The sequence below is a fragment of the Panulirus ornatus genome, chromosome 2 (genome assembly GCF_036320965.1).
Source record: "Panulirus ornatus isolate Po-2019 chromosome 2, ASM3632096v1, whole genome shotgun sequence".
NCBI classification, from domain to species: Eukaryota; Metazoa; Arthropoda; class Malacostraca; order Decapoda; family Palinuridae; genus Panulirus; species Panulirus ornatus.
Genome location: NC_092225.1, coordinates 81938953 through 81966627, shown reverse-complemented (window position 1 = coordinate 81966627; position 27675 = coordinate 81938953). Strand labels below are relative to the sequence as shown.

The 27675-nt window shown below is 41.7% G+C and overlaps 1 protein-coding gene across 16 annotated transcripts in view; it reads right to left on the bottom strand.

Annotated features, from left to right (window-relative positions):
- Positions 1-27675, bottom strand: part of Psi (P-element somatic inhibitor) — a 487743-nt gene that overhangs the window by 166991 nt on the left and 293077 nt on the right. For all 16 annotated transcript variants that reach the window (XM_071678312.1, XM_071678322.1, XM_071678305.1 and 13 more), the window contains 2 exons: positions 18371-18507; positions 17945-18094 (listed from right to left, as the gene is read on the bottom strand). In XM_071678312.1, coding sequence (XP_071534413.1) covers positions 17945-18094; positions 18371-18507 — 287 coding nt within the window. The remainder of the gene's footprint in view (positions 1-17944; positions 18095-18370; positions 18508-27675) is intronic.

Sequence of the window (27675 nt, the reverse complement as noted above, 5' to 3'; positions counted from 1 at the left end):
CATTCAAACTTACCTCCCAATTGACTTGACCCTCAACCCTACTGTACCTAATTACCTTGCTCTTATTCACATTTACTCTTAACTTTCTTCTTTCACACACTTTACCAAACTCAGTCACCAGCTTCTGCAGTTTCTCACATGAATCAGCCACCAGCGCTGTATCATCACCAAACAACAACTGACTCACTTCCCAAGCTCTCTCATCCACAACAGACTTCATACTTGCCCCTCTTTCCAAAACTCTTGCATTTACCTCCCTAACAACCCCATCCATAAAGAAATTAAACAACCATGGAGACATCACACACCCCTGCCGCAAACATACATTCACTGAGAACCAATCACTTTCCTCTCTTCCTACACGTACACATGCCTTACATCCTCGATAAAAACTTTTCACTGCTTCTAACAACTTTCCTCCCACACCATATATTCTTAATACCTTCCACAGAGCAACTCTCTCAACTCTATCATATGCCTTCTCCAGATCCATAAATGCTACATACAAATCCATTTGCTTTTCTAAGTATTTCTCACATACATTCTTCAAAGCAAACACCTGATCCACACATCCTCTACCACTTATGAAACCACACTGCTCATCCCCAATCTGATGCTCTGTACATGCCTTCACCCTCTCAATCAATACCCTCCCATATAATTTACCAGGAATACTCAACAAACTTATACCTCTGTAATTTGAGCACTCACTCTTATCCCCTTTGCCTTTGTACAATGGCACTATGCATGCATTCCGCCAATCCTCAGGCACCTCACCATGAGTCATATTTACATTAAATAACCTTACCAACCAGTCAATAATACAGTCACCCCCTTTTTTAATAAATTCCACTGCAATACCATCCAAACCTGCTGCCTTGCCGGCTTTCATCTTCCGCAAAGCTTTTACTACATCTTCTCTGTTTACCAAATCATTTTTCCTAAACCTCTCACTTTGCACACCACCTCGACCAAAACACCCTATATCTGCCACTCTATCATCAAACACATTCAACAAACCTTCAAAATACTCACTCCATCTCCTTCTCACATCACCACTACTTGTTATCACCTCCCCATTTGCGCCCTTCACTAAAGTTCCCATTTGCTCCCTTGTCTTACGCACTTTATTTACCTCCTTCCAGAACATCTTTTTATTCTCCCTAAAATCTAATGATACTCTCTCACCCCAACTCTCATTTGCCCTCTTTTTCACCTCTTGCACCTTTCTCTTGACCTCCTGTCTCTTTCTTTTATACATCTCCCACTCAATTGCATTTTTTCCCTGCAAAAATCGTCCAAATGCCTCTCTCTTCTCTTTCACTAATAATCTTACTTCTTCATCCCACCACTCACTACCCTTTCTAATCAACCCACCTCCCACTCTTCTCATGCCACAAGCATCTTTTGCGCAATCCATCACTGATTCCCTAAATACATCCCATTCCTCCCCCACTCCCCTTACTTCCATTGTTCTCACCTTTTTCCATTCTGTACTCAGTCTCTCCTGGTACTTCCTCACACAAGTCTCCTTCCCAAGCTCACTTACTCTCACCACCCTCTTCACCCCAACATTCACTCTTCTTTTCTGAAAACCCATACAAATCTTCACCTTAGCCTCCACAAGATAATGATCAGACATCCCTCCAGTTGCACCTCTCAGCACATTAACATCCAAAAGTCTCTCTTTTGAGCGCCTCTCAATTAACACGTAATCCAATAACGCTCTCCGGCTATCTCTCCTACTTACATACATATACTTATGTATATCTCGCTTTTTAAACCAGGTATTCCCAATCACCAGCCCTTTTTCAGCACATAAATCCACAAGCTCTTCACCATTTCCATTTACAACACTGAACACCCCATGTATACCAATTATTCCCTCAACTGCCACATTACTCACCTTTGCATTCAAATCACCCATCACTATAACCCAGTCTCATGCATCAAAACCACTAACACACTCATTCAGCTGCTCCCAAAACACTTGCCTCTCATGATCTTTCTTCTCATGCCCAGGTGCATATGCACCAATAATCACCCATCTCTCTCCATCAACTTTCAGTTTTACCCATATTAACCGAGAATTTACTTTCTTACATTCTATCACATACTCCCACAACTCCTGTTTCAGGAGTACTGCTTCTCTTTCCCTTGCTCTTGTCCTCTCACTAACCCCTGACTCTACTCCCAAGACATTCCCAAACCACTCTTCCCCTTTACCCTTGAGCTTCGTTTCACTCAGAGACAAAACATCCAGGTTCCTTTCCTCAAACATACTACCTATCTCTCCTTTTTTCACATCTTGGTTACATCCACACACATTTAGACACCCCAGTCTGAGCCTTCAAGGAGGATGAGCACTCTCTGCGTGGCTCCTTCTTCTGCAGATATAGGGTGTTTTGGTCGAGGTGGTGTGCAAAGTGCGAGGGTTAGGGAAAATGAGTTGGTAAACAGAGAAGAGGTAGTAAAAGCTTTGCGGAAGATGAAAGCCGGCAAGGCAGCAGGTTTGGATGGTATTGCAGTGGAATTTATTAAAAAAGGGGGTGACTGTATTGTTGACTGGTTGGTAAGGTTATTTAATGTATGTATGACTCATGGTGAGGTGCCTGAGGATTGGCGGAATGCGTGCATAGTGCCATTGTACAAAGGCAAAGGGGATAAGAGTGAGTGCTCAAATTACAGAGGTATAAGTTTGTTGAGTATTCCTGGCAAATTATATGGGAGGGTACTGATTGAGAGGGTGAAGGCATGTACAGAGCATCAGATTGGGGAAGGGCAGTGTGGTTTCAGAAGTGGTAGAGGATGTGTGGATCAGGTGTTTGCTTTGAAGAATGTATGTGAGAAATACTTAGAAAAGCAAATGGATTTGTATGTAGCATTTATGGATCTGGAGAAGGCATAGGATAGAGTTGATAGAGATGCTCTGTGGAAGGTATTAAGAATATATGGTGTGGGAGGGAAGTTGTTAGAAGCAGTGAAAAGTTTTTATCGAGGATGTAAGGCATGTGTACGTGTAGGAAGAGAGGATAGTGATTGGTTCTCAGTGAATGTAGGTTTGTGGCAGGGGTGTGTGATGTCTCCATGGTTGTTTAATTTGTTTATGGATGGGGTTGTTAGGGAGGTGAATGCAAGAGTTTTGGAAAGAGGGGCAAGTATGAAGTCTGTTGGGGATGAGAGAGCTTGGGAAGTGAGTCAGTTGTTGTTCGCTGATGATACAGCGCTGGTGGCTGATTCATGTGAGAAACTGCAGAAGCTGGTGACTGAGTTTGGTAAAGTGTGTGAAAGAAGAAAGTTAAGAGTAAATGTGAATAAGAGCAAGGTTATTAGGTACAGTAGGGTTGAGGGTCAATTCAATTGGGAGGTGAGATTGAATGGAGAAAAACTGGAGGAAGTGAAGTGTTTTAGATATCTGGGAGTGGATCTGGCAGCGGATGGAACCATGGAAGCGGAAGTGGATCATAGGGTGGGGGAGGGGGCGAAAATTCTGGGAGCCTTGAAGAATGTGTGGAAGTCGAGAACATTATCTCGGAAAGCAAAAATGGGTATGTTTGAAGGAATAGTGGTTCCAACAATGTTGTATGGTTGCGAGGCGTGGGCTATGGATAGAGTTGTGCGCAGGAGGATGGATGTGCTGGAAATGAGATGTTTGAGGACAATGTGTGGTGTAAGGTGGTTTGATCGAGTAAGTAACGTAAGGGTAAGAGAGACGTGTGGAAATAAAAAGAGCGTGGTTGAGAGAGCAGAAGAGGGTGTTTTGAAATGGTTTGGGCACATGGAAAGAATGAGTGAGGAAAGATTGACCAAGAGGATATATGTGTCGGACGTGGAGGGAACGAGGAGAAGTGGGAGACCAAATTGGAGGTGGAAAGATTGAGTGAAAAAGATTTTGTGTGATCGGGGCCTGAACATGCAGGAGGGTGAAAGGAGGGCAAGGAATAGAGTGAATTGGATCGATGTGGTATACCGGGGTTGACGTGCTGTCAGTGGATTGAATCAGGGCATGTGAAGCGTCTGGGGTAAACCATGGAAAGCTGTGTGGGGCCTGGATGTGGAAAGGGAGCTGTGGTTTCGGGCATTATTGCATGACAGCTAGAGACTGAGTGTGAACGAATGAGGCTTTTGTTGTCTTTTCTTAGCGCTACCCCACACACATGAGGGGGGAGGGGGATGGTATTCCATGTGTGGCGAGGTGGCGATGGGAATGAATAAAGGCAGACAGTGTGAATTGTGTGCATGGGTATATATGTATGTGTCTGTATGTGTATATATATGTGTACATTGAGATGTATAGGTATGTATATTTGAGTGTGTGGACGTGTGTGTATATACATGTGTATGGGGGTGGGTTGGGCCATTTCTTTCATCTGTTTCCTTGCGCTACCTCGCAATCGCGGGAGACAGCGACAAAGCAAAATAATAATATACGTACATATTCACATTTGCTTGCCTTTGTCCATTTCTGTCGCTACCCCATCCCACAGGAAAGAGCATTGCTAGGAAAACAGACAAAAAAGGCCACATTGGTTCACACTCAGTCTCTTGCTGTCATGTGTAATGCGCCAAAACCACAGCTCTCTATCCACGTCTGGGCTCCACAGACTTTTCATTGGTTTACCCCAGACATTTCACATGCCCTGGTTCAGTCCATGGACAGAACATCAACCCTGGTATATCAAATCATTCCAATTCACTCTATTTTCCTGTATGTTCAGACCCCGATCGCAAAATATCTTTTCCACTCCATCCTTCCACCTCCAATTTGATCTCCCACTTCTTGTTCCCTCCACCTATGACATGTATATCCTCTTCTTTGACAATCTTCCCTCACTCATTCTCTCCATATGTCTAAACCATTTCAACACACACTCTATTGCCCTCTCAACACACTATTTCCACACATCTCTCTCTTACCCTTTCATTACTTAATCAAACCACCTCACACCACATGTTGTCCTCAAACAATTCATTTCCAACACAACCCCCCTCCTCCGTATAACCCTATCTACAGCCCATACCTCGCAACAATATAACATTGGTGGAACTATTTTTCCTTCAAACATACCCAATTTGCTCTTAAGTAATGTTCTCTCCTTCCACACATTCTTCATCACTCCTGGAACCTTCGTCCCCTCCACCACCCTGTGACTCACTTCCACTTCCATTGTTACATTTGCTACCAAGTCTACTCCCGATATCTAAAATACTTCACCTCCTCCAGTGTTTCTCCATTCAAACTTACATCCCAATTAACTTGTCCCCTGACCCTACTGAACCTAATAACCTTGCTCTAATCACATTTACTCTCAACGTTCTCCTTTCACACAATTTTCCAAATTCAGTCACCAATTTCAGCAGTTTCTCACTCCAATCAGCCACCAGAGCTGTATCATTGGCGAATAACAACTGACTCACTTCCCATGCCCTTTCATCCACAACATACAGCATACTTGCCCCTATCTCCAAATCTCTTACATTTACATCCATAATCACCCCAACCATATACAAATTAAACAGCCATGGGGACATCACATACCCCTGCCAAAGATCAACCTTAACTGAGAACCAATCACTCTTCTCCCTCCCTACTCATACACATGCCTTACATCCTTGATAAAAACTTTTCACTGCTTCTAGCAACTTACCTCCCACACCATATACTCTTAAGACCTTCCACACACACACACTCTTCAAAGCAAACACTTGATCCACACATCCTCTACCATTTCTGAAACCACACTGCTCTTCCCCAATTTGATGCTCTGTACATGCCTTCAACCTCGCAATCAATACCCTCACATACAATTTTCCAGGAATACTCAACAAACTTACGCCTCTGTAGTTTGAACACCCACCTTTATCTCCTTTGCCCTTGTACAATGGCACTATGCATGCATTCCTCCAATCCTCATGCACTTCACCATGATCCATACATACACTAAACATCCTTACCAATCAATCAATCATCCAGTCAACTCCCCCCCCTTTTTTTTCAATCAATGCCACTATAATACCATACAAACCCAGCCCCTTGCCGGATTTAATCTTAATCTTCTCCCTGACCCTCTCAATTCGCACACCATCCCGACTGAAACACCCTATATCTGCCACTCTATCATCAAACAGATTTAACAAAACTTCAAATACTTACTCCATCTCCTCACTTCATCACCTGTTATTACTTCCCCACTTGCCCATTCACCAATGTTCCCATTTGTTCTGTCTTACGCACGTTATTTACGTCCTTCCAAAACAACTTCTTTTGTCTCTAAAGTTTAATGATACTCTCTCAACCCAGCTCTCACTTACCTTTCTCAACCCTTGCACCTTTCTCTTGACCTCCTGCCCCTTTCTTTTATAATTTCCCAGTCATTTGCAATCCTTCCTTGCAAGTATCATCCAAATGACTCTCTTTTCTTTTACACTACTGTCTTTACTTCTTCATCCCACCACTCACTACTCTTTCTAATCTACCCACCTCTCTCTTGCCACATGCATATTTTGCACAAGCCATAACTACTTCCCTAAATACATCCTACTCCTCACCCACTCCCCTAATTAACTGCACTCACCTTTTGCCATTCTACACTGAGCCTCTCCCAGTACTTTCTCACAAGTCTCCTTTCCAAGCTTACTTACTCTCACCACTATCTTCTCCCAAACATACTCTTCTTTATTGAAAACCACTACAAATCTTCACCTTCACCTCCACAAGATAGATAACACATCCCTCCAGATGTCCCTCTCAGCACATTAACATCCTAAAGTCTCTCTTTTACATGCCCATCAATTAACACGTAATCTAATAATGTCCTGTGACCATCTCTCTTACTAAAGTATGTATATTTATGTATATCCCTGGGGGTAGGGGGAGAAAGAATCCTTCCCACGTATTCCTCACGTGTTGTAGAAGGCACCTAAAGGGGATGGGAGCGGGGGGGGGGGGGGGCTAGAAATCCTCCCCTCCTTGTATTTTAACTTTCTAAAAGGGGAAACAGAAAAAGGAGTCAGATGGGGAGTGCTCATCCTCCTTGAAGGCTCAGATTGGGGTGTGAATGTAACTAAGATGAGAAAAAAGGAGACATAGGTAGTATGTTTGATGAAAGGAACCTGGATGTTTTGGCTCTGAGTGAAACAAAGCTCAAGGATAAAGGATAAAGTGGTTTGGGAATGTCTTGGGAGTAAAGTCAGGGGTTGGTGAGAGGACAAGAGCAAGGGAAGGAGTAGCACTACTCCTGAAACAGGAGTGGTGGGAGTAAGGGACAGAGTGTAAGAAAGTAAACTCTAGATTGATATGGGTAAAACTGAAAATGGATGGAAAGAGATGGGTGATTATTGGTGCATATGCACCAGGGCATGAAAAGAAAGATCATGAGAGGCAAGTGTTTTGGGAGCAGTTGAGTGAGTGTGCTAATAGTTTTGATGCGCGAGACCGGGTTGTAGTGATGGGTGATTTGAATGCAAAGGTGAGTAATGAGGTAGTTGAGGGAATAATTGGTGTACATGGAATGTGCAGTGTTGTAAATGGAAATGGTGAAGAGCTTGTAGATTTATGTGCTGAAAAAGGACCGGTGATTGGGAATACCTAGTTTAAAAAGAGAGATATACATAAGTATACGTTTGTAAGTAGGAGAGATGACCAGAGAGTGTTATTGGATTGTGTTAATTGATAGGCGCACGAAAGAGAGACTTTTGGATGTTAATGTGCTGGGAGGTGCAACTGAGGGGATGTCTGATCATTATCTTGTGGAGGCGAAAGTGAAGATTTGTAAAGGTTTTCAGAAAAGAAGAGAGAGTGTTGGGGTGAAGAGAGTGGTGAGAGTGAGCGATCTTGGGAAGGAGACTTATGTGAGGAAGTACCAGGAGAGACTGAGTACAGAACGGAAAAAGGTGAGAACAAAGGACGTAAGGGGAGTGGGGGAGGAATAGGATGTATTTAGGGAGGCAGTGATGGCTTACACAAAAGATGCTTGTGGCATGAGAAGAATGGGAGGTGGGCATATTAGTAAGGGTAATGAGTGTTGAGATGAAGAAGTAATATTATTAGTGAAAGAGAAGAGAGAGGCATTTAGACGACTTTTGCAGGGAAAAAATACAAATAACTGGGAGATGTATAAAAGAAAGAGGCAGGAGGTCAAGAGAAAGGTGCTAGAGGTGAAAAAGAGGGCAAATGAGAGTTGGGGTGAGAGAGTATCATTAAATTTTAAGGAGAATAAAATGATGTTTTGGAATGTGGTAAATAAAGTGCATAAGACAAGGGAACAAATGAGAACTTCAATGAAGGGGGCTAATGGGGAGGTGATAACAAGTAGTGGTGATGTGAGGAGATGGAGTGAGTATTTTGAAGGTTTGTTGAATGTGTTTGATGATAGAATGGCAGATATTGGGTGTTTTGGTCGAGATGGTGTGCAAAGTGAGAGGGTTAGGGAAATGAATTTGGTAAGCAAAGAGGAAGTAAAAGCTTTGCGGAAGATGAAAGCCGGCAAGGCAGCAGGTTTGGATGGTATTGCATTGGAATTTACTAAAAAAGGGGGTGACTGTATTGTTGACTGGTTGGTAAGGTTATCTAATGCATGTATGACTCATGGTGAGGTGCCTGAGGATTGGCGGAGGGCTTGCATAGTGCCATTGTACAAAGGCATAGGGGATAAGAGTGAGTGCTCAAATTACAGAGGTATAAGTCTATAGAGTATTTCCTGGGAAATTATATGGGAGGGTATTGATTGAGAGGGTGAAGGCATGTACAGAGCATCAGATTGGGAAAGAGCAGTGTGGTTTCAGAAGTGGTAGAGGATGTGTGGATCTGGGGTTTGCTTTGAAGAATGTATGTGAGAAATACTTAGAAAAGCAATTGGATTTGTATGTAGCATTTATGGATCTGAAGAAAGCATATGATAGAGTTAACAGAGATGCTCTGTGGAAGGTATTATGAATATATGGTGTGAGAGGCAAGTTGTTAGAAGCAGTGAAAAGTTTTTATTGAGGATCTTACGTAAGGCATGTGTACGTGTAGGAAGAGAAGAAAGTGATTGGTTCTCAATGAATGTTGGTTTGCGGCAGGGGTGTGAGATGTCTCTATGGTTGTTTAATTTGTTTATGGATGGGGTTGTTAGGGAGGTGAATGAAAGAGTTTTGGAAAGAGGGGCAAAGATGCAGTCTGGTGTGGATGAGAGAACTTGGGAAATGAGTCAGTCGCTGTTCGTTGATGATACAATGCTGGTGGCTGATTCGTGTGAGAAACTGCAGAAGCTGGTGACTGAGTTTGATAAAGTGTGAGAAAGAAGAAAGCTTAGAGTAAATGTGAATAAGAACAAGTTTATTAGGTACAGTTGGGTTGAGGGACAAGTCAACTGGGAGGCAAGTTTGAATGGAGAAAAACTGAAGGAATCGAAGTGTTTTAAATATCTGGGAGTGGATTTGGCAGCAGATGGAACCATGGAAACGGAAGTGAATCCTCATAGGGTGGGGGTGGGGGCGAAAGTTCTGGGAGAGTTGAAGAATGTGTGGAAGTCAAGAACATTATCTCGAAGAGCAAAAATGGCTATGTTTGAAGGAATAGTGGTTCCAAAAATGTTATAGGGTTGTGAGGCGTGGGCTAAATATAGAGTTGTGTCGAGGAGGGTGGATGTGCTGGAAATGAGATGTTTGAGGACAATATGTGGTGTGAGGTAGTTTGATCGAGTAACTATTAATAGGGTAAGAGAGATGTGTGGTAATAAAAAGAGTGTGGTTGAGAGAGTAGAGGAGGGTGTTTTAAAATGGTTTGGTAACATGGGGAGAATGAGTGAGGAGAGATTGACAAAGAGGATATATGTGTCATAGGTAGAGGGAACGAGGAGAAGTGGGAGACCAAATTGGAGGTGGAAAGATGGAGTGAAAAAGATTTTGAGTGATCGGGGCCTGAACATGCAGTAGGGTGAAAGACATGCAAGGAATAGAGTGAATTGGAACGATGTGGTATACCGGGGTCGACGTGCTGTCAATGGATTGAACCAGGGCATGTGAAGTGTCTGGGGTAAACCATGGAAAGTTTTGTGGGGCCTGGATGTAAAAAGGGAGCTGTGGTTTCGGTGCATTATACATGAGAGCTAGAGACCGAGTGTAAACGAATGTGACCTTTGTTGTCTTTTCCTAGTGCTACCTCGCGCACATTTGGGGAAAGGGGGTTGTCATTTCATGTGTGGCGGGGTAGCAATAGGAATGAATAAGGGCAGACAGTATGAATTATGTACATGTGTATATATATGTATATGTCTGTGTGTGTGTATATATATGTGTACATTGAGATGTATAGGTATGTATATTTGCGTGTGTGGAAGTGTGTGTATATACATGTGTATGGGGGTGGGTTGGGCCATTTCTTTCGTCTGTTTCCTTGCGCTACCTCGCAAACGCGGGAGACAGCAACAAAGCAAAACAATAAAAAAAAAATTTATTTATTTATATATTTTGCTTTGTCGCTGTCTCCCGCACCTGGAGGTAGCGCAAGGAAACAGACGAAAGAAATAACCCAACCCACCCTCATACACATGCACACACACACACGTCCACACATGCAAACATACACACCCACACATCCCAACGTACACACATATATACACACACATATACACACATGCACACAATTCACACTGTCTGCCCCTACTCACCCCCATCGCCACCCCGCCACACACGGAATAACATCCCCCTCCCCCCTCGTGTGCGCAAGGCAGCGCCAGGAAAAGACAACAAAGGCCAAATTCGATCACACTCAGTCTGTAGCTGTCATACAATAATGCCCGAAACCACAGTTCCCTTTCCACATCCAGGCCCCACAAAACATTCCATGGTTTACCCCACATGCTTCACATGCCCTGATTATATCCATTGACAACACGTCGACCCTGGTATACCACATCGATCCAATTCACTCTATTCCTTGCCCGCCTTTCACCCTCCTGCATGTTCAGGCCCCAATCACTCAAAATCTTTTCACCTCCAATTTGGTCTCCCACTTCTCCTCGTTCCCTCCACCTCTGACACATATATCCTCTTGGTCAATCTTTCCTCACTCATTCTCACCATGTGACCAAACAATTTTAAAACACCCTCTTCTGCTCTCTCAACCACACTCTTTTAATTACCACACATCTCTCTTACCCTTTCAATACTTACTCGATCAAACCACCTCACACCACATAGTGTCCTCAAACATCTCATTTCCAGCACATCCACCCTCCTCCACACAACTCCATCTATAGCCCATGCTTCACAACCATATAACATTGTCGGAACCATCATTCCTTCAAACGTAACCTTTTTCCTTTCAAATATAACGTTCTCGCCTTCCACACATTTTTCAACACTCCCAGAACTTTTGCCCCCTCCCCCACCCTATGATTCACTTTCGCTTCCATGGTCCCATCTACTGCCAGCTCCACTTCCAAATACCTAAAACACTTCACTTCCTCCAGTGTTTCTCCATTCAAACTTACCTCCCAATTGACTTGTCCCTCAACCCTACTGTACCTAATATCCTTCCTCTTATTCACACTCACTCTCAGCTTTCTTCTTTCACACACTTCACCAAACTCAGTCACCAGCTTCTGCAGTTTCTCACATGAATCAGCCACCAGTGCTGTATCATCAGCGAACAACTGACTCATTTCCCAAGCTCTCTCGTCCACAACAGACTGCATACTTGCCCCTTTCCAAAATTCTTGTATTCACCTCCCTAACAACCCCATCCATAAACAGATCAAACAATCATGGAGACATCACGCACCCCTGCCACAAACCAACATTCACTGAGAAACAATCACTTTCTTCTTTTCCTACACGTACACGTCTTACATACTCGATAAAAACTTTTCACTGCTTCTAACAACTTACCTCCCACACCATATATTCTTAATACCTTCCACAGAGCATCTCTATCAACTCTATCATATGCCTTCTCCAGATCCATAAATGCTACATACAAATCCATTTGCTTTTCTAAGTTTTTTTTTTTTTTTTTTTTTTTTTTTTTTTTTCTTTTTTTTTTTTTTTGTCGCTGTCTCCCTGATCCACACATCCTCTACCACTTCTGAAACCACACTGCTCTTCCCCAATCTGATGCTCTGTACATGCCTTCACCCTCTAAATCAATACCCTCCCATATAATTTACCAGGAATACTCAACAAACCTATACCTCTGTAATTTGAGCACTCACTCTTATCCCCTTTGCCTTTGTACAATGGCACTATGCAAGCATTCCACCAATCCTCAGGCACCTCACCATGAGTCATACATACATTAAATAACCTTACCAACCAGTCAACAATACAGTCACCCCCCTTTTATAATAAATTCCACTGCAATGCCATCCAAACCTGCTGCCTTGCCGGCTTTCATCTTCCGCAAAGCTATTACTACCTCTTCTCTGTTTACCAAATCATTCTCCCTAACCCTCTCACTTTGCACACCACCTTGACCAAAACACCCTATATCTGCCACTCTTATCATCAAACACATTCAACCAACCTTCAAAATACTCACTCCATCTCCTTCTCACATCACCACTACTTGTTATCACCTCCCCATTAGCCCCTTCACTAAAGTTCCCATTTGCTCCCTTGTCTTACGCACTTTATTTACCTCCTTCCAAAACACCTTTTTATTCTCCCTAAAATTTAATGATACTCTCTCACCCAACTCTCATTTGCCCTCTTTTTCACCTCTTGCACCTTTCTCTTGACCTCCTGGTCTTTCTTTTATACATCTCCCACTCATTTGCTTGTTTTCCCTGAAAAAATTGTCCAAATGCCTCTCTCTTCACTTTCACTAATAATCTTACTTCTTCATCCCACCACTCACTACCCTTTCAAATCAACCCACCTCCCACACTTCTCATGCCACAAGCATCTTTTGTGCAAGCCATCACTGCTTCCCTAAATACATCCCATTCCTCCCCCACTCCCCTTACCTCATTTGTTCTCACCTTTTTCCATTCTGTACTCAGTCTCTCCTGGTACTTCTACACACAAGTCTCCTTCCCAAGCTCACTTACTCTCACCACTCTCTTCACCCCAACATTCTCTCTTCTTTTCTGAAAACCCCTACAATTCTTCACCTTTGCCTCCACAAGATAATGATCAGACATCCCTCCAGTTGCACCTCTCAGCACATTAACATCCAAAAGTCTCTCTTTCACGCGCCTATCAATTAACATGTAATCCAATAACGCTCTCTGGCCATCTCTCCTACTTACCTATGTATACTTATGTATATCTCGCTTTTTAAACCAGGTATTCCCAATCACCAGTCCTTTTTCAGCACATAAATCTAAAAGCTCTTCACCATTTCCATTTACAACACTGAACACTACATGTATACCAATTATTCCCTCAACTGCCACATTACTATATATCTATTCATTTTGCTTTGTCGCTGTCTCCCGCGTTAGCGAAGTAGCGCAAGAAAAGAGACGAAAGAATGGTCCAACCCATCCACATACACATCCTCACACGCACATATACATACCTATACATCTCAACGTATACATATACACACACCCGCGCACATATACATACCTATACATATCGACGTATACATATACATACACACACAGACATATACATATATACACATGTACATAATTCATAGTCTGCTTTTATTCATTCCCATCGCCACCACGCAACACATGAAATAACAACACCCTCCCCTCGTATGTGCATGAGGTAGCGCTAGGAAGAGACAACAACGACCACATTCGTTCACACTCAGTCTCTAGCTGTCATGTAATAATGCACCGAAACCATACCTCCCTTTCTACATCCAGGCCCCACACAACTTTCCATGGTTTACCCCAGACACTTCACATGCCTTGGTTCAATCCATTGACAGCACATCGGCCCCGGTATACCACATCGTTTCAATTCACTCAATTCCTTGCACGCCTTTCACCCTCCTGCATGTTCAGCCCCCAATCACTCAAAATCTTTTTCACTCCATCTTTCCACCTCCAATTTCGTCTCCCACTTCTCCTCGTTCACTCCACCTCTGACACACATATTCTCTTGGTCAATCTTTCCTCACTCATTCTCTCCATGTGACCAAACCATTTCAAAACACCCTCTTCTGCTCTCTCAACCACACTCTTTTTATTACCACACATCTCTCTTACCCTTTCATTACTTACTCGATCAAACCACCTCACACCACATATTGCCCTCAAACATCTCATTTCCAGCAGATCCTCCCTCCTCCGCACAACTCTATCCATAGCCCGTGTCTCACAACCATATAACATTGTTGGAACCACTATTCCTTCAAACATACCCATTTTTGCTTTCTGAGATAATGTTTTTGACTTCCACACATTCTTCAACGCTCCCAGAATTTTCACCCCCTCCCCCATCCTATGATTCACTTCTGCTTCAATGGTTTCATCCGCTGCCAAATCCACTCCCAGATATCTAAAACACTTCACTTCCTCCAGTTTTTCTCCATTCAAACATACCTCCCAGTTGACTTGTCCCTCAACCCTACTGTACCTAATAACCTTGCTCTCTTTCACAATTACTCTCAGCTTTCTTCTTTCACACACTTTACCAAACTCAGTCACCAGCTTCTGCAGTTTCTCACATGAATCAGCCACCAGCTCTGTATCATCAGCAAAAAACTGACTCACTTCCCAAGCTCTTTCATCCACAACAGACTTCACACTTGCCCCTCTTTCCAAAACTCTTGCATTCACCTCCCTAACAACCCCATCCATAAACAAATTAAACAACCATGGAGACATCACACACCCCTGCCGCAAACCAACATTCACTGAGAACCAATCACTTTCCTCTCTTCATACACGTATACATGCCTTACATCCTCAATAAAAACTTTTCACTGCTTCTAACAACTTACCTCCCACACCATATATTCTTAATACCTTCCACAGAGCATCTCTATCAACTCTTATCATATGCCTTTTCCAGATCCATAAATGCTACATACAAATCCATTTGCTTTTCTAAGTATTTCTCACATACATTTTTCAAAGCAAACACCTGATCCAAACATCCTCTACCACCTCTGAAACCACACTGCTCTTCCCCTATTTGATGCTCTGTACATGCCTTCACCCTCTCAATCAATACCCTCCCACATAATTTCCCAGGAATACTCAACAAACATATAACTCTGTAATTTGAGCACTCACTCTTATCCCCTTTGCCTTTGTACAATGGCACAAGATTGTTATAAAATATAAATCAATTGTACTAGTATACAACTACAAAGAATATATCATTGTATACTTGTAGCATAAAAAGCGACAGTAAAATAAAAGAGGAGAGACTTTCTTTCTAAAATCATATACAGCCAAACCATAACTAGCAAAATTCTATGGAACTCCCTGTAGGGGGTGGCCATGGAAACAGATTCTCAATAACTATTGAACTCCAGTGCTACTTCTTACCCTTTAGTGCCTCATCCTTAACAGGCCACTAACAGGCCACTAATGTTCCTACTGAATACTGCTACTTAATGCCTGATGTTATCTAAAATGATTTTATGCTTGGTGTATATAAGAGTGTTAATACTGCGCAAATGTAATGTCACAATGACTGATGAAGATAAATTCTAAAACTACCATAACATACCTAGAAACTTATACTTACCAATGGAATAATGAAAAAAAAAATAATAAAAAAGGAAAGCACTTGACAAAAAAAATAAAAAAATGAAAACTTTGGAAAAAATTCTTGATACTCCATTTTTCAATCCAATAGCTTTAGTATTATTCAAATCCAATTTCCTAATTCACCAGCTTTTTTTGTTACATAATACTTATCACACTTATTTTCAAAAACACGTTTAGTTTGTACTGAATACTAATATGTACAACTTCACATCTCATGTGTCTTTATGTGAAGGAGCACCAACTTTACAAGTAATGATGCTGGTTCCACAGAAAAAAATTTGTTGGCAAAAAAGAAATCTATCTGGAGAAAAACATATACAGCACAGTTTGTCTGTAACAAGGTCACAACTACATCCCTTGAGTGGGAAGGGATAAAATTATAAGTACAATAGCACATGAGGGTGTTAATAAATACATAAGAAGGAAAACTGAATACCGACTGCTGCATCATATGGTCACCAGTCAAAGAAACGTTAAAAGTAAGATTTCAGAGAAACATCACAAACGAGATCAAGAATATTTTTTTTTTCTTTCATTCTTGATTGTCATTTTCCACATTAGCAAGGTAGTGCCAGGAACAGACAAAGAAAAGCCACATCCATTCTTGAGCTGTCTTGTGCAATAAATGGAAACCATGGTTTCCTATCCACAACCAGGCCCCACAGATCTTTCCAAGGTTTACCCCAGACGTTTCATATGACCTGGCTCTGTTTAGTGACAACATGTCGACCCCAGTATATCATAACGTTCCAATTAACTTTATCCTGTGCACACCTTTAACCCTCCTGCATGATCAGGCTACGAACACAGAAAATGTTTTAGACTCCATCCTTCCATCTCCAATTTGGTCTCCCAGTTCTCCTTGTTCCCTCTACTTCTGACACATACTTCTCCTTTGACAACCCCTCCTCAATCATTCTCTCCAAATGTCCAACCCATTTCAGCACAACCTCTTCTGCTCTCTCCACAACACTTGTTATTACCACACACCTCATACTTTCATTGCTCATTCAATCAAACCTCCTCACACCACATGTTGTCTTTAAACATTCTATTTCAAACATTTCAGTCTGAAATCGAAGATCAAAGGTACAATACATTTTAACTGGAGAATGCAAACTCGAGAGCTTAAAAAGATGGGAATTATGTAACATAATCTAAGCTTGACAGCAAAATAAGGGCACTGAAGATACTTTTCAGGATCTGAAAGCATCTCCACAGGTAAGATATAGAATTATCAACTCTTGCAATAACACCTGGGAATACACCAAAAGACATCAAAAAAAATATGAGAGTCCTGGAAAAAAATGGAAGTGTTATTCAAAGTAATAACACAAGAAATAAGAAACAGTAATGAAACAACCATAGAAACATTTACAAGGAAACTTGATATATGGTTGAGGTCAGGCACAGATGAACCCACGACTGACAACTATGAAATATGGGTGGAGGCTAAGAGAAACAACATTATTTATCAAAAAGATGCAGTGAGTGCTTTGCACAAGCCCTGCCTTTTTGACAAAATCTTGTCACAGATAGGAAGGAAAATAAGAGGCAACCTCTTAAGTGCCTCTGTGAAATATTTTGTAAAAGCATCATTTGTACTTTTTCATGATATCTATCTTGTCTATCTGTAACTTTCATATTCTTGTAAAATCTTATCAAAAAGACACAGGCTAGTACCTCACTTGAATATTATACTTTCCTTGCTCACATCATTCATACTCCATGCTCTTCCATAACATTTTCCTATACTTTGTTCAGTGCTACAAACAAATATTATCGCCCACTTTTCACTCAACTCCCAAACAACCTTTGAGAAAATGCTTCAGGAGTGCTCTCCCTAATCTTGTCCATACTCTATCAAGATGGGTTGAGCCACTAAAGTTACAGATCATTGAGTCTGACAACTTGATGCCAAATTACAATGCCATTTACCACTGTGGCAGAGGTAAATCATAAACAGGAAAGAACCTTGTTTTGAAGGATACATATGCATTCCAAAAAAATGTGTTCATGTAATGTGCTGAAAGGGAAATAACACTTCACCTGACCAAGAAAGTTGACATCTCCTCTGCTGCATAACAGCAATAATCAAGTCTGGGATATAAAAGGTATTTAAACCATACAAAAAACAAGAGAGTAATGATAATCAACCTCCAATATTAATACCATGATTCCTTCACAGATACCAGAAGGAGAAACCTGGTTCTTGAACACAAAACAAATTCAGCTGGAGTATTCATATCAGCTGCACTAGTCACTGAAGTAAGACTGACCTTGGAAGCTTTGATCTGGGCCTCAATTTTATCTGCTTCCGAATGCATGCCTTGTGACCGGTAGTATTCTATCCACTGTTGGGAATAATCTTGAGTGCCAGTGGCACCACCCACACCACCTCCTTGGGTTGCCGCCTGAACGCCTCCACCCTAGAGAAATCAGTGATGCAAAAAGTCAAGTTATCTGTCCCATTAATAAACACTTTGAAGGAGTTAGTCAAGTGCTGAAGGGTAGCTGGAGCTGTTGTAAACAAGACATTCCCTTCTACATGAGCAAATGGACAAAATAACCTTTAATACCAAGGACTGCCATCTTGACTCAAATTCATGGAGCTCCTCAGACAGCAAGAACCATTCATTCCTATACTTAAATCATTGTATTTTTTAGTGTCCATTCCAATAATACAAAAATTTTTCACTCCATACCTGCTGTGGCGCTGCAGTGGGGCCTGGTCCGCCAACCTTCATGTTTTTAGCTTGCTGTTCAATAGCTTCTGCTTCTCTATGCATCCCCAAACTCCTATAGTAATCTGCCCATTGTGCTGAGTAATCTGGCTGACCACCTGAATAAAATATTATATACTATATATTATATTATACTTAACCACCGTCTCCCACAATAGCGAGGTAGTGCAAGGAAATAGACGAGGAATGGCCCAACCCACCCACATACACATGTACATACATAAACACCTCCACACAAACATATACATACATATACATTCACCATACACATACACAGACATATACATATATACACATGTACATATTCATACTTGCTGCCTTCATCCATTCCTGTCGCCACCCCGCCAGACACGAAATAGTATTCCCCCTTCCAGCGGGGTAGCACCAGGAACAGACACAAAAGGCCACATTCGTTCACACTCAGTCTCTAGCTGTCATGTATAATGTACCACCCAGACACTTCACATGCCCTGGTTCAATCCATTGACAGCACATCAACACCGGTATACCACATTGTTCCAATCCACTCTACTTGCATGCCTTTCACCCTCCTGTATGTTCAGGCCCCGATCCCTCAAAATCTTTTTCACTCCATCCTTCCACCTCCAATTTAGTCTCCTTCTTCTCCTTGTTCCCTCAACCTCTAACACATATACCCTCTTTGTCAATCTTTCCTCTCATTCTTTCCATGTGTCCAAACTATTTCAACATACCTGCTCTCAACCACACTCTTTTTATTACCACATATCTCTCTTACCCTTTCAATATTTACTCGACAAAACCACCTCTCACCACATATTATCCTTAAACATTATTCCTGGTAAATTATATGGGAGGGTATTGATTGAGAGGGTGAAGGCATGTACAGAGCATCAGATTGGGGAAGAGCAGTGTGGTTTCAGAAGTGGTAGAGGATGTGTGGATCAGGTGTTTGCTTTGAAGAATGTATGTGAGAAATACTTAGAAAAGCAAATGGATTTGTATGTAGCATTTATGGATCTGGAGAAGGCATATGATAGAGTTGATAGAGATGCTCTGTGGAAGGTATTAAGAATATATGGTGTGGGAGGAAAGTTGTTAGAAGCAGTGAAAAGTTTTTATCGAGGATGTAAGGCATGTGTACGTGTAGGAAGAGAGGAAAGTGATTGGTTCTCAGTGAATGTAGGTTTGCGGCAGGGGTGTGTGATGTCTCCATAGTTGTTTAATTTGTTTATGGATGGGGTTGTTAGGGAGGTAAATGCAAGAGTTTTGGAAAGAGGGGCAAGTATGAAGTCTGTTGGGGATGAGAGAGCTTGGGAAGTGAGTCAGTTGTTGTTCGCTGATGATACAGCGCTGGTGGCTGATTCATGTGAGAAACTGCAGAAGCTGGTGACTGAGTTTGGTAAAGTGTGTGGAAGAAGAAAGTTAAGAGTAAATGTGAATAAGAGCAAGGTTATTAGGTACAGTAGGGTTGAGGGTCAAGTCAATTGGGAGGTGAGTTTGAATGGAGAAAAACTGGAGGAAGTGAAGTGTTTTAGATATCTGGGAGTGGATCTGGCAGCGGATGGAACCATGGAAGCGGAAGTGGATCATAGGGTGGGGGAGGGGGCGAAAATTCTGGGGGCCTTGAAGAATGTGTGGAAGTCGAGAAATTATCTCGGAAAGCAAAAATGGGTATGTTTGAAGGAATAGTGGTTCCAAGAATGGTGTATGGTTGCGAGGCGTGGGCTATGGATAGAGTTGTGCGCAGGAGGATGGATGTGCTGGAAATGAGATGTTTGAGGACAATGTGTGGTGTGAGGTGGTTTGATCGAGTGAGTAACGTAAGGGTAAGAGAGATGTGTGGAAATAAAAAGAGCGTGGTTGAGAGAGCAGAAGAGGGTGTTTTGAAGTGGTTTGGGCACATGGAGAGGATGAGTGAGGAAAGATTGACCAAGAGGATATATGTGTCGGAGATGGAGGGAGCAAGGAGAAGAGGGAGACCAAATTGGAGGTGGAAAGATGGAGTGAAAAGGATTTTGTGTGATCGGGGCCTGAACATGCAGGAGGGTGAAAGGAGGGCAAGGAATAGAGTGAATTGGAGTGATGTGGTATACCGGGGTTGACATGCTGTCAGTGGATTGAATCAAGGCATGTGAAGCGTCTGGGGTAAACCATGGAAAGCTGTGTAGGTATGTATATTTGCGTGTGTGGACCTATGTATATACATGTGTATGGGGGGGTTGGGCCATTTCTTTCGTCTGTTTCCTTGCGCTACCTCGCAACCGCGGGAGACAGCAACAAAGTATAAAAAAAAAAAAAAAAAAATGTATATATATCATGTGTTTGATGACAGAGTGGCAGATATAGGGTGTTTTGGTCGAGGTGGTGTGCAAAGTGAGAGGGTTAGGGAAAATGATTTGGTAAACAGAGAAGAGGTAGTAAAAGCTTTGCGGAAGATGAAAGCCGGCAAGGCAGCAGGTTTGGATGGTATTGCAGTGGAATTTATTAAAAAAGGGGGTGACTGTATTATTGACTGGTTGGTAAGGTTATTCAATGTATGTATGACTCATGGTGAGGTGCCTGAGGATTGGTGGAATGCGTGCATAGTGCCATTGTACAAAGGCAAAGGGGATAAGAGTGAGTGCTCAAATTACAGAGGTATAAGTTTGTTGAGTATTCCTGGTAAATTATATGGGAGGGTATTGATTGAGAGGGTGAAGGCATGTACAGAGCATCAGATTGGGGAAGAGCAGTGTGGTTTCAGGATGTGTGGATCAGGTGTTTGCTTTGAAGAATGTATGTGAGAAATACTTAGAAAAGCAAATGGATTTGTATGTAGCATTTATGGATCTGGAGAAGGAATATGATAGAGTGGATAGAGATGCTCTGTGGAAGGTATTAAGAATATATGGTGTGGAAGGCAAGTTGTTAGAAGCAGTGAAAAGTTTTTATCAAGGATGTAAGGCATGTGTACGTGTAGGAAGATAGGAAAGTGATTGGTTCTCGGTGAATGTAGGTTTGCGGCAGGGGTGTGTGATGTTTAATTTGTTTATGGATGGGGTTGTTAGGGAGGTGAATGCAAGAGTTTTGGAAAGAGGGGCAAGTGTGAAGTCTGTTGTGGATCAGAGAGCTTGGCAAGTGAGTCAGTTGTTGTTCGCTGATGATACAGCGCTGGTGGCTGATTCATGTGAGAAACTGCAGAAGCTGGTGACTGAGTTTGGTAAAGTGTGTCAAAGAAGAAAGTTAAGAATAAATGTGAATAAGAGCAAGGTTATTAGGTACAGTAGGGTTGAGGGTCAAGTCAATTGGGAGGTAAGTTTGAATGGAGAAAAACTGGAGGAAGTAAAGTGTTTTAGATATCTGGGAGTGGATCTGGCAGTGGATGGAACCATGGAAGCGGAAGTGGATCATAGGGTGGGGGAGGGGGCGAAAATCCTGGGAGCCTTGAAGAATGTGTAGAAGTCGAGAACATTATCTCGGAAAGCAAAAATGGGTATGTTTGAAGGAATAGTGGTTCCAACAATGTTGTATGGTTGCGAGGCGTGGGCTATGGATAGAGTCATGCGCAGGAGGATGGATGTGCTGGAAATGAGAGGTTTGAGGACAATGTGTGGTGTGAGGTGGTTTGATCGAGTAAGTAACGTAAGGGTAAGAGAGATGTGTGGAAATAAAAAGAGCGTGGTTGAGAGAGCAGAAGAGGGTGTTTTGAAATGGTTTGGGCACATGGAGAGAATGAGTGAGGAAAGATTGACCAAGAGGATATATGTGTCGGAGGTGGAGGGAATGAGGAGAAGTGGGAGACCAAATTGGAGGTGGAAAGATGGAGTGAGAAAGATTTTGTGTGATCGGGGCCTGAACATGCAGGAGGGTGAAAGGAGGGCAAGGAATAGAGTGAATTGGATCGATGTGGTATACCGGGGTTGACGTGCTGTCAGTGGATTGAATCAGGGCATGTGAAGCGTCTGGGGTAAACCATGGAAAGCTGTGTAGGTATGTATATTTGCGTGTGTGGACGTATGTATATACATGTGTATGGGGGGGGGTTGGGCCACTTCTTTCGTCTGTTTCCTTGCGCTACCTCGCAAACGCAGGAGACAGCGACAAAGTATAAAAAAAAAAGAAAAAAAAAATATATATATATATATATATATATATATATATATATATATATATATATATATATATATATATATATATACATATATATATATATATATATATATATATATATATATATATACAGCGACAAAGTATAATAAAAAAAAACAAAAAAATATATATATATATATATATAATTTTATTTTTTTTTTTTGCCGGTCTCCCGCGTTTGCGAGGTAGCGCAAGGAAACAGACGAAAGAAATGGCCCAACCCACCCCCATACACATGTATATACATACGTCCACACACGCAAATATACATACCTACACAGCTTTCCATGGTTTACCCCAGACGCTTCACATGCCTTAATTCAATCCACTGACAGCACGTCAACCCCGGTATACCACATCGCTCCACTTCACTCTATTCCTTGCCCTCCTTTCACCCTCCTGCATGTTCAGGCCCCGATCACACAAAATCTTTTTCACTCCATCTTTCCACCTCCAATTTGGTCTCCCTCTTCTCCTCGTTCCCTCCACCTCCGACACATATATCCTCTTGGTCAATCTTTCCTCACTCATTCTCTCCATGTGACCAAACCATTTCAAAACACCCTCTTCTGCTCTCTCAACCACGCTCTTTTTATTTCCACACATCTCTCTTACCCTTACGTTACTTACTCGATCAAACCACCTCACACCACACATTGTCCTCAAACATCTCATTTCCAGCACATCCATCCTCCTGCGCACAACTCTATCCATAGTCCACGCCTCGCAACCATACAACATTGTTGGAACCACTATTCCTTCAAACATACCCATTTTTGCTTTCCGAGATAATGTTCTCGACTTCCACACATTCTTCTAGGCTCCCAGAATTTTCGCCCCCTCACCCACCCTATGATCCACTTCCGCTTCCATGTTTCCATCCGCTGCCAGATCCACTCACAGATATCTAAAACACTTCACTTCCTCCAGTTTTTCTCCATTCAAACTCACCTCCCAATTGACTTGACCCTCAACCCTACTGTACCTAATAACCTTGCTCTTATTCACATTTACTCTTAACTTTCTTCTTTCACACACTTTACCAAACTCAGTCACCAGCTTCTGCAGTTTCTCACATGAATCAGCCACCAGCGCTGTATCATCAGCGAACAACAACTGACTCACTTCCCAAGCTCTCTCATCCCCAACAGACTTCATCCTTGCCCCTCTTTCCAAAACTCTTGCATTCACCTCCCTAACAACCCCATCCATATACATATACATATTGAAAACGATCACAATTTTGTGCGTGATCAAGATATTCCTATGAGTCCATGGGGGAAAAATGAAACACGAAAAGCTCCCAAGTGCACTTTCGTATAATAATCACATCATCAGGGGAGACACAAGAGAGAAATATAGCAGTCAGTTGATATAGATCGAAGAGACGAAGCTAGGACGCCATGTGGTAAACATGTGATTGTCCAAAACATACAATCAGCGTTCATAAACTTATCATTTTACAAATCTTATCAACAATAAAGTTATCTAATCTGTATAGACCATCACTAATATTACGATAATTCTTTGTGTATTTAATAACAGAAGATTCAATGATATTTCTCTTGGTAATGGAGTTAGAGTCAATAACTGAGATGGCGTTACTCCAGTCAATACAATGATCATAGTTTTTAACGTGATTAAACAAGGCATTTGGTTCTTGTCCCGTTCTTATACTATAATTATGTTGCTTAAGTCTAACAGAAAGATCCTTACCAGTTTGACCAACATAAAATTTATCACAGTTTCCACAAGGCACTTTATAGATGCATCCAAGAGAATTTTCTGGTGAAGTCCTGATTAAGATATTCTTTAAAGTATTATTGTTGCTAAAGGCAACATTTACATTAAAGGATTTAAGCAACATGGGAAGCAAAGTGAAATTATTATTAAAAGGGAGAACTAAAAGATTCTTGGTGTCAATGGGAGGTTTGGGCTCAACTTTATAAAATGATTTCTTTGCTAACTTAACGGATTTATCAATGAAAGATCTAGGGTACTTTAACTTAAATCCAATAGAATATATCTTCTCAAACTCATCATCAATAAACTCTGGACTGCATATACGTAATGCTCTTAGGAACATAGATTGAATTGATGATAATTTAAATCTTGTCATGTTGACATGAGTAATAATGGATATATGAGCATACATTGGTGGGTTTTCTATATATGTTAAACTTAAACTTGTTTCCTTGTCTATGGATCATCCAATCTAAAAATGGTAACATACCATTATTTTCATTTTTTACAGTAAATTTGATGGAAGGTACTAAATTGTTAAGTAAGGGGAAAAATATTTGTAAATTTTCATTGGTTGGCCACACACGAAGAACATCATCTACATACCTAAACCAAATTGCATTAGAAGGTAATATATCCTTTAGTAATTTTGTTTCAAAAAATTCCATATAAAGATTACTTAGTACAGGTGAAACAGGGTTACCCATTGCCATACCAAATTTTTGAGCATAATAATCTCCATTAAATTGAAATACACAGTCTTTTATACACAATTTTATCAGTTCAATGAAATTAGACTTTGAAACAGGTAAATGTATAAACAGGTAAATGTATAAAAGACTGTATTTCAATTTATGAGAGGGTAAGAGAGATGTGTGGTAATAAAAAGTGAGGTTGAGAGAGCAGAAGAGGAAGTATTGAAATGGTTTGGTCACATGGAGAGAATGAGTGAGGAAAGATTGACAAAGAGGATATATGTGTCACAGGTGGAGGGAGTGAGGAGAAGTGGGAGACCAAATTGTTGGTGGAAGGATAGAGCAAAAAAGATTTTGAACGATCGGGGCCTGAAACATACAGGAGGGTGAAAGGCGTGCAAGGAATAGAGTGAACTGGAGCGATGTGGTATACCAGGGTTGACGTTCTGTCAATGGATCTGGAGAAGGCATATGATAGAGTTGATAGAGATGCTCTGTGAAAGGTATTAAGAATATATGGTGTGGGAGGCAAATTGTTAGAAGCAGTGAAAAGTTTTTATCAAGGATGTAAGGCATGTGTACGTGTAAGAGGAGAGGAAAGTGATTGGTTCTCAGTGAATGTAGGTTTGCGGCTGAGGTGTGTGATGTCTCCATGGTTGTTTAATTTGTTTATGGATGGGGTTGTTAGGGAGGTGAATGCAAGAGTTCTGGAAAGAGTCTGTTGTAGATGAAAGAGCTTGGGAAGCGAGTCAATTGTTGTTTGCTGATGATACAGCGCTGGTGGCTGATTCATGTGAGAAAATGCAGAAGCTGGTGACTGAGTTTGGTAAAGTGTGTGAAAGAAGAAAGTTGACAGTAAATGTGAATAAGAGCAAGGTTATTAGGTACAGTAGGGTTGAAGGTCAAGTCAATTGTGAGGTAAGTTTGAATGGAGAAAAACTGGAGGAAGTGAAGTGTTTTAGATATCTGGGAGTGGATATGGCAACGGATGGAACCATGGAAGCGGAAGTGAATCATAGGGTGGGGGAGGGGGCGAAAATTCTGGGAGCCTTGAAGAATGTGTGGACATCGAGAACATTATCTCGAAGAGCAAAAACGGGTATGTTTGAAGGAATAATTTTTCCAACAATGTTGTAAGGCTGCGAGGCATGGGCTATGGATAGAGTTGCGGGCAGGAGGGTGGATGTGCTGGAAATGAGATGTTTGAGGACAATATATGGTGTGAGGTGGTTTGATCGAGTAAGTAATAATAGGGTAAGAGAGATGTTGGTAATAAAAAGAGTGTGGTTGAGAGAGCAGAAGAGGGTGTTTTGAAATGGTTTGGTCACATGGAGAGAATGAGTGAGGAAAGATTGACAAAGAGGATATATGTGTCAGAGGTGGAGGGAATGAGGAGAAGTGGGAGACCAAATTGGAGGTGGAAAGATGGAGTGAAAAAGATTTTGAGTGATCGGGGCCTGAACATACAGGAGGGTGAAAGGCATGCAAGGAATAGAGTGAATTGGAACAATGTGGTTACCGGGGCCAACATGCTGTCAATGGATTGAACCAGGGAATGTGAAGTGTCTGGGGTAAACCATGGAAAGTTCTGTGGGGCCTGGATGTGGAAAGGGAGCTGTGGTTTTGGTGCATTATTACATGATAGCTAGAGACTGAGTGTGAACAAATGGGGCCTTTGTTTTCTTTTCCTAGCACTACCTCGAACACATGAGGGGGGGAGGGGGTTGTTATTACGTGTATGGCGAGGTGGCGATGGGAATGAATAAAGGCAGACAGTATGAATTATGTACATGTGTATATATGTATATGTCTGTGTGTGTATATATATGTATACGTTGAGATGTATAGGTATGTATATTTGCATATGAGGACATGTATGTGTATACATGTGTATGTGGGTGGGTTGGGCCATTCTTTTGTCTGTTTCCTTGCTCTACCTCGCTAACGCAGGAGACAGCAACAAAGCAAAATAAATAAATAAATATATAAATAATAATAATAATAATGATAATAATAATAATATGGTGAGTAAGTATGGAAAGCAAGAACATTATCTCGGAGATCAAAAATGGGTATGTTTAAGGGAATAGTGGTTCCAACAATGTTATATGGTTTCAAGAGTGGATGTGTTGGAAATGAAATGTTTGAGGACAATATATGGTGTGAGGTGGTTTGATCAAGTAAGCAATGAAAGGGTAAGAGAGATGAGTGGTAACAAAAAGAGTGTAGTTGAGAGAGCAGAAGAGGGTGTGTTGAAATGGTGTGGTCACATAGAGAGAATGAGTGAGGAAAGATTGACAAAGAGGATATATGTGTCAGAGGTTGAGGGAACAAGGAGAAGTGGGAGACCAAATTGGAGGGGGAAGGATGGAGTGAAAAAGATTTTGAGCGATCAGGGCCTGAACATACAGGAGGGTGAAAGGCATGCAAGGAATAGTGTGAATTGGAACAATGTGGTTGACGTGCTGTCAATGGATTGAACCAGGGCATGTGAAACATCTGGGGCAAACCAACCATGCAAAGTTTTGTAGGGCCTGGATGTGGAAAGCAAGCTGTGGTTTCAGTGCATTACATGACAGCTAGAGACTGAGTGTGGATGTATGTGGCCTTTTCTGTCTTTTCCTAGGTACAGTAGGGTTGAGGGTCAAGTCAATTGGGAGGTGAGTTTGAATGGAGAAAAACTGGAGGAAGTGAAGTGTTTTAGATATCTGGGAGTGG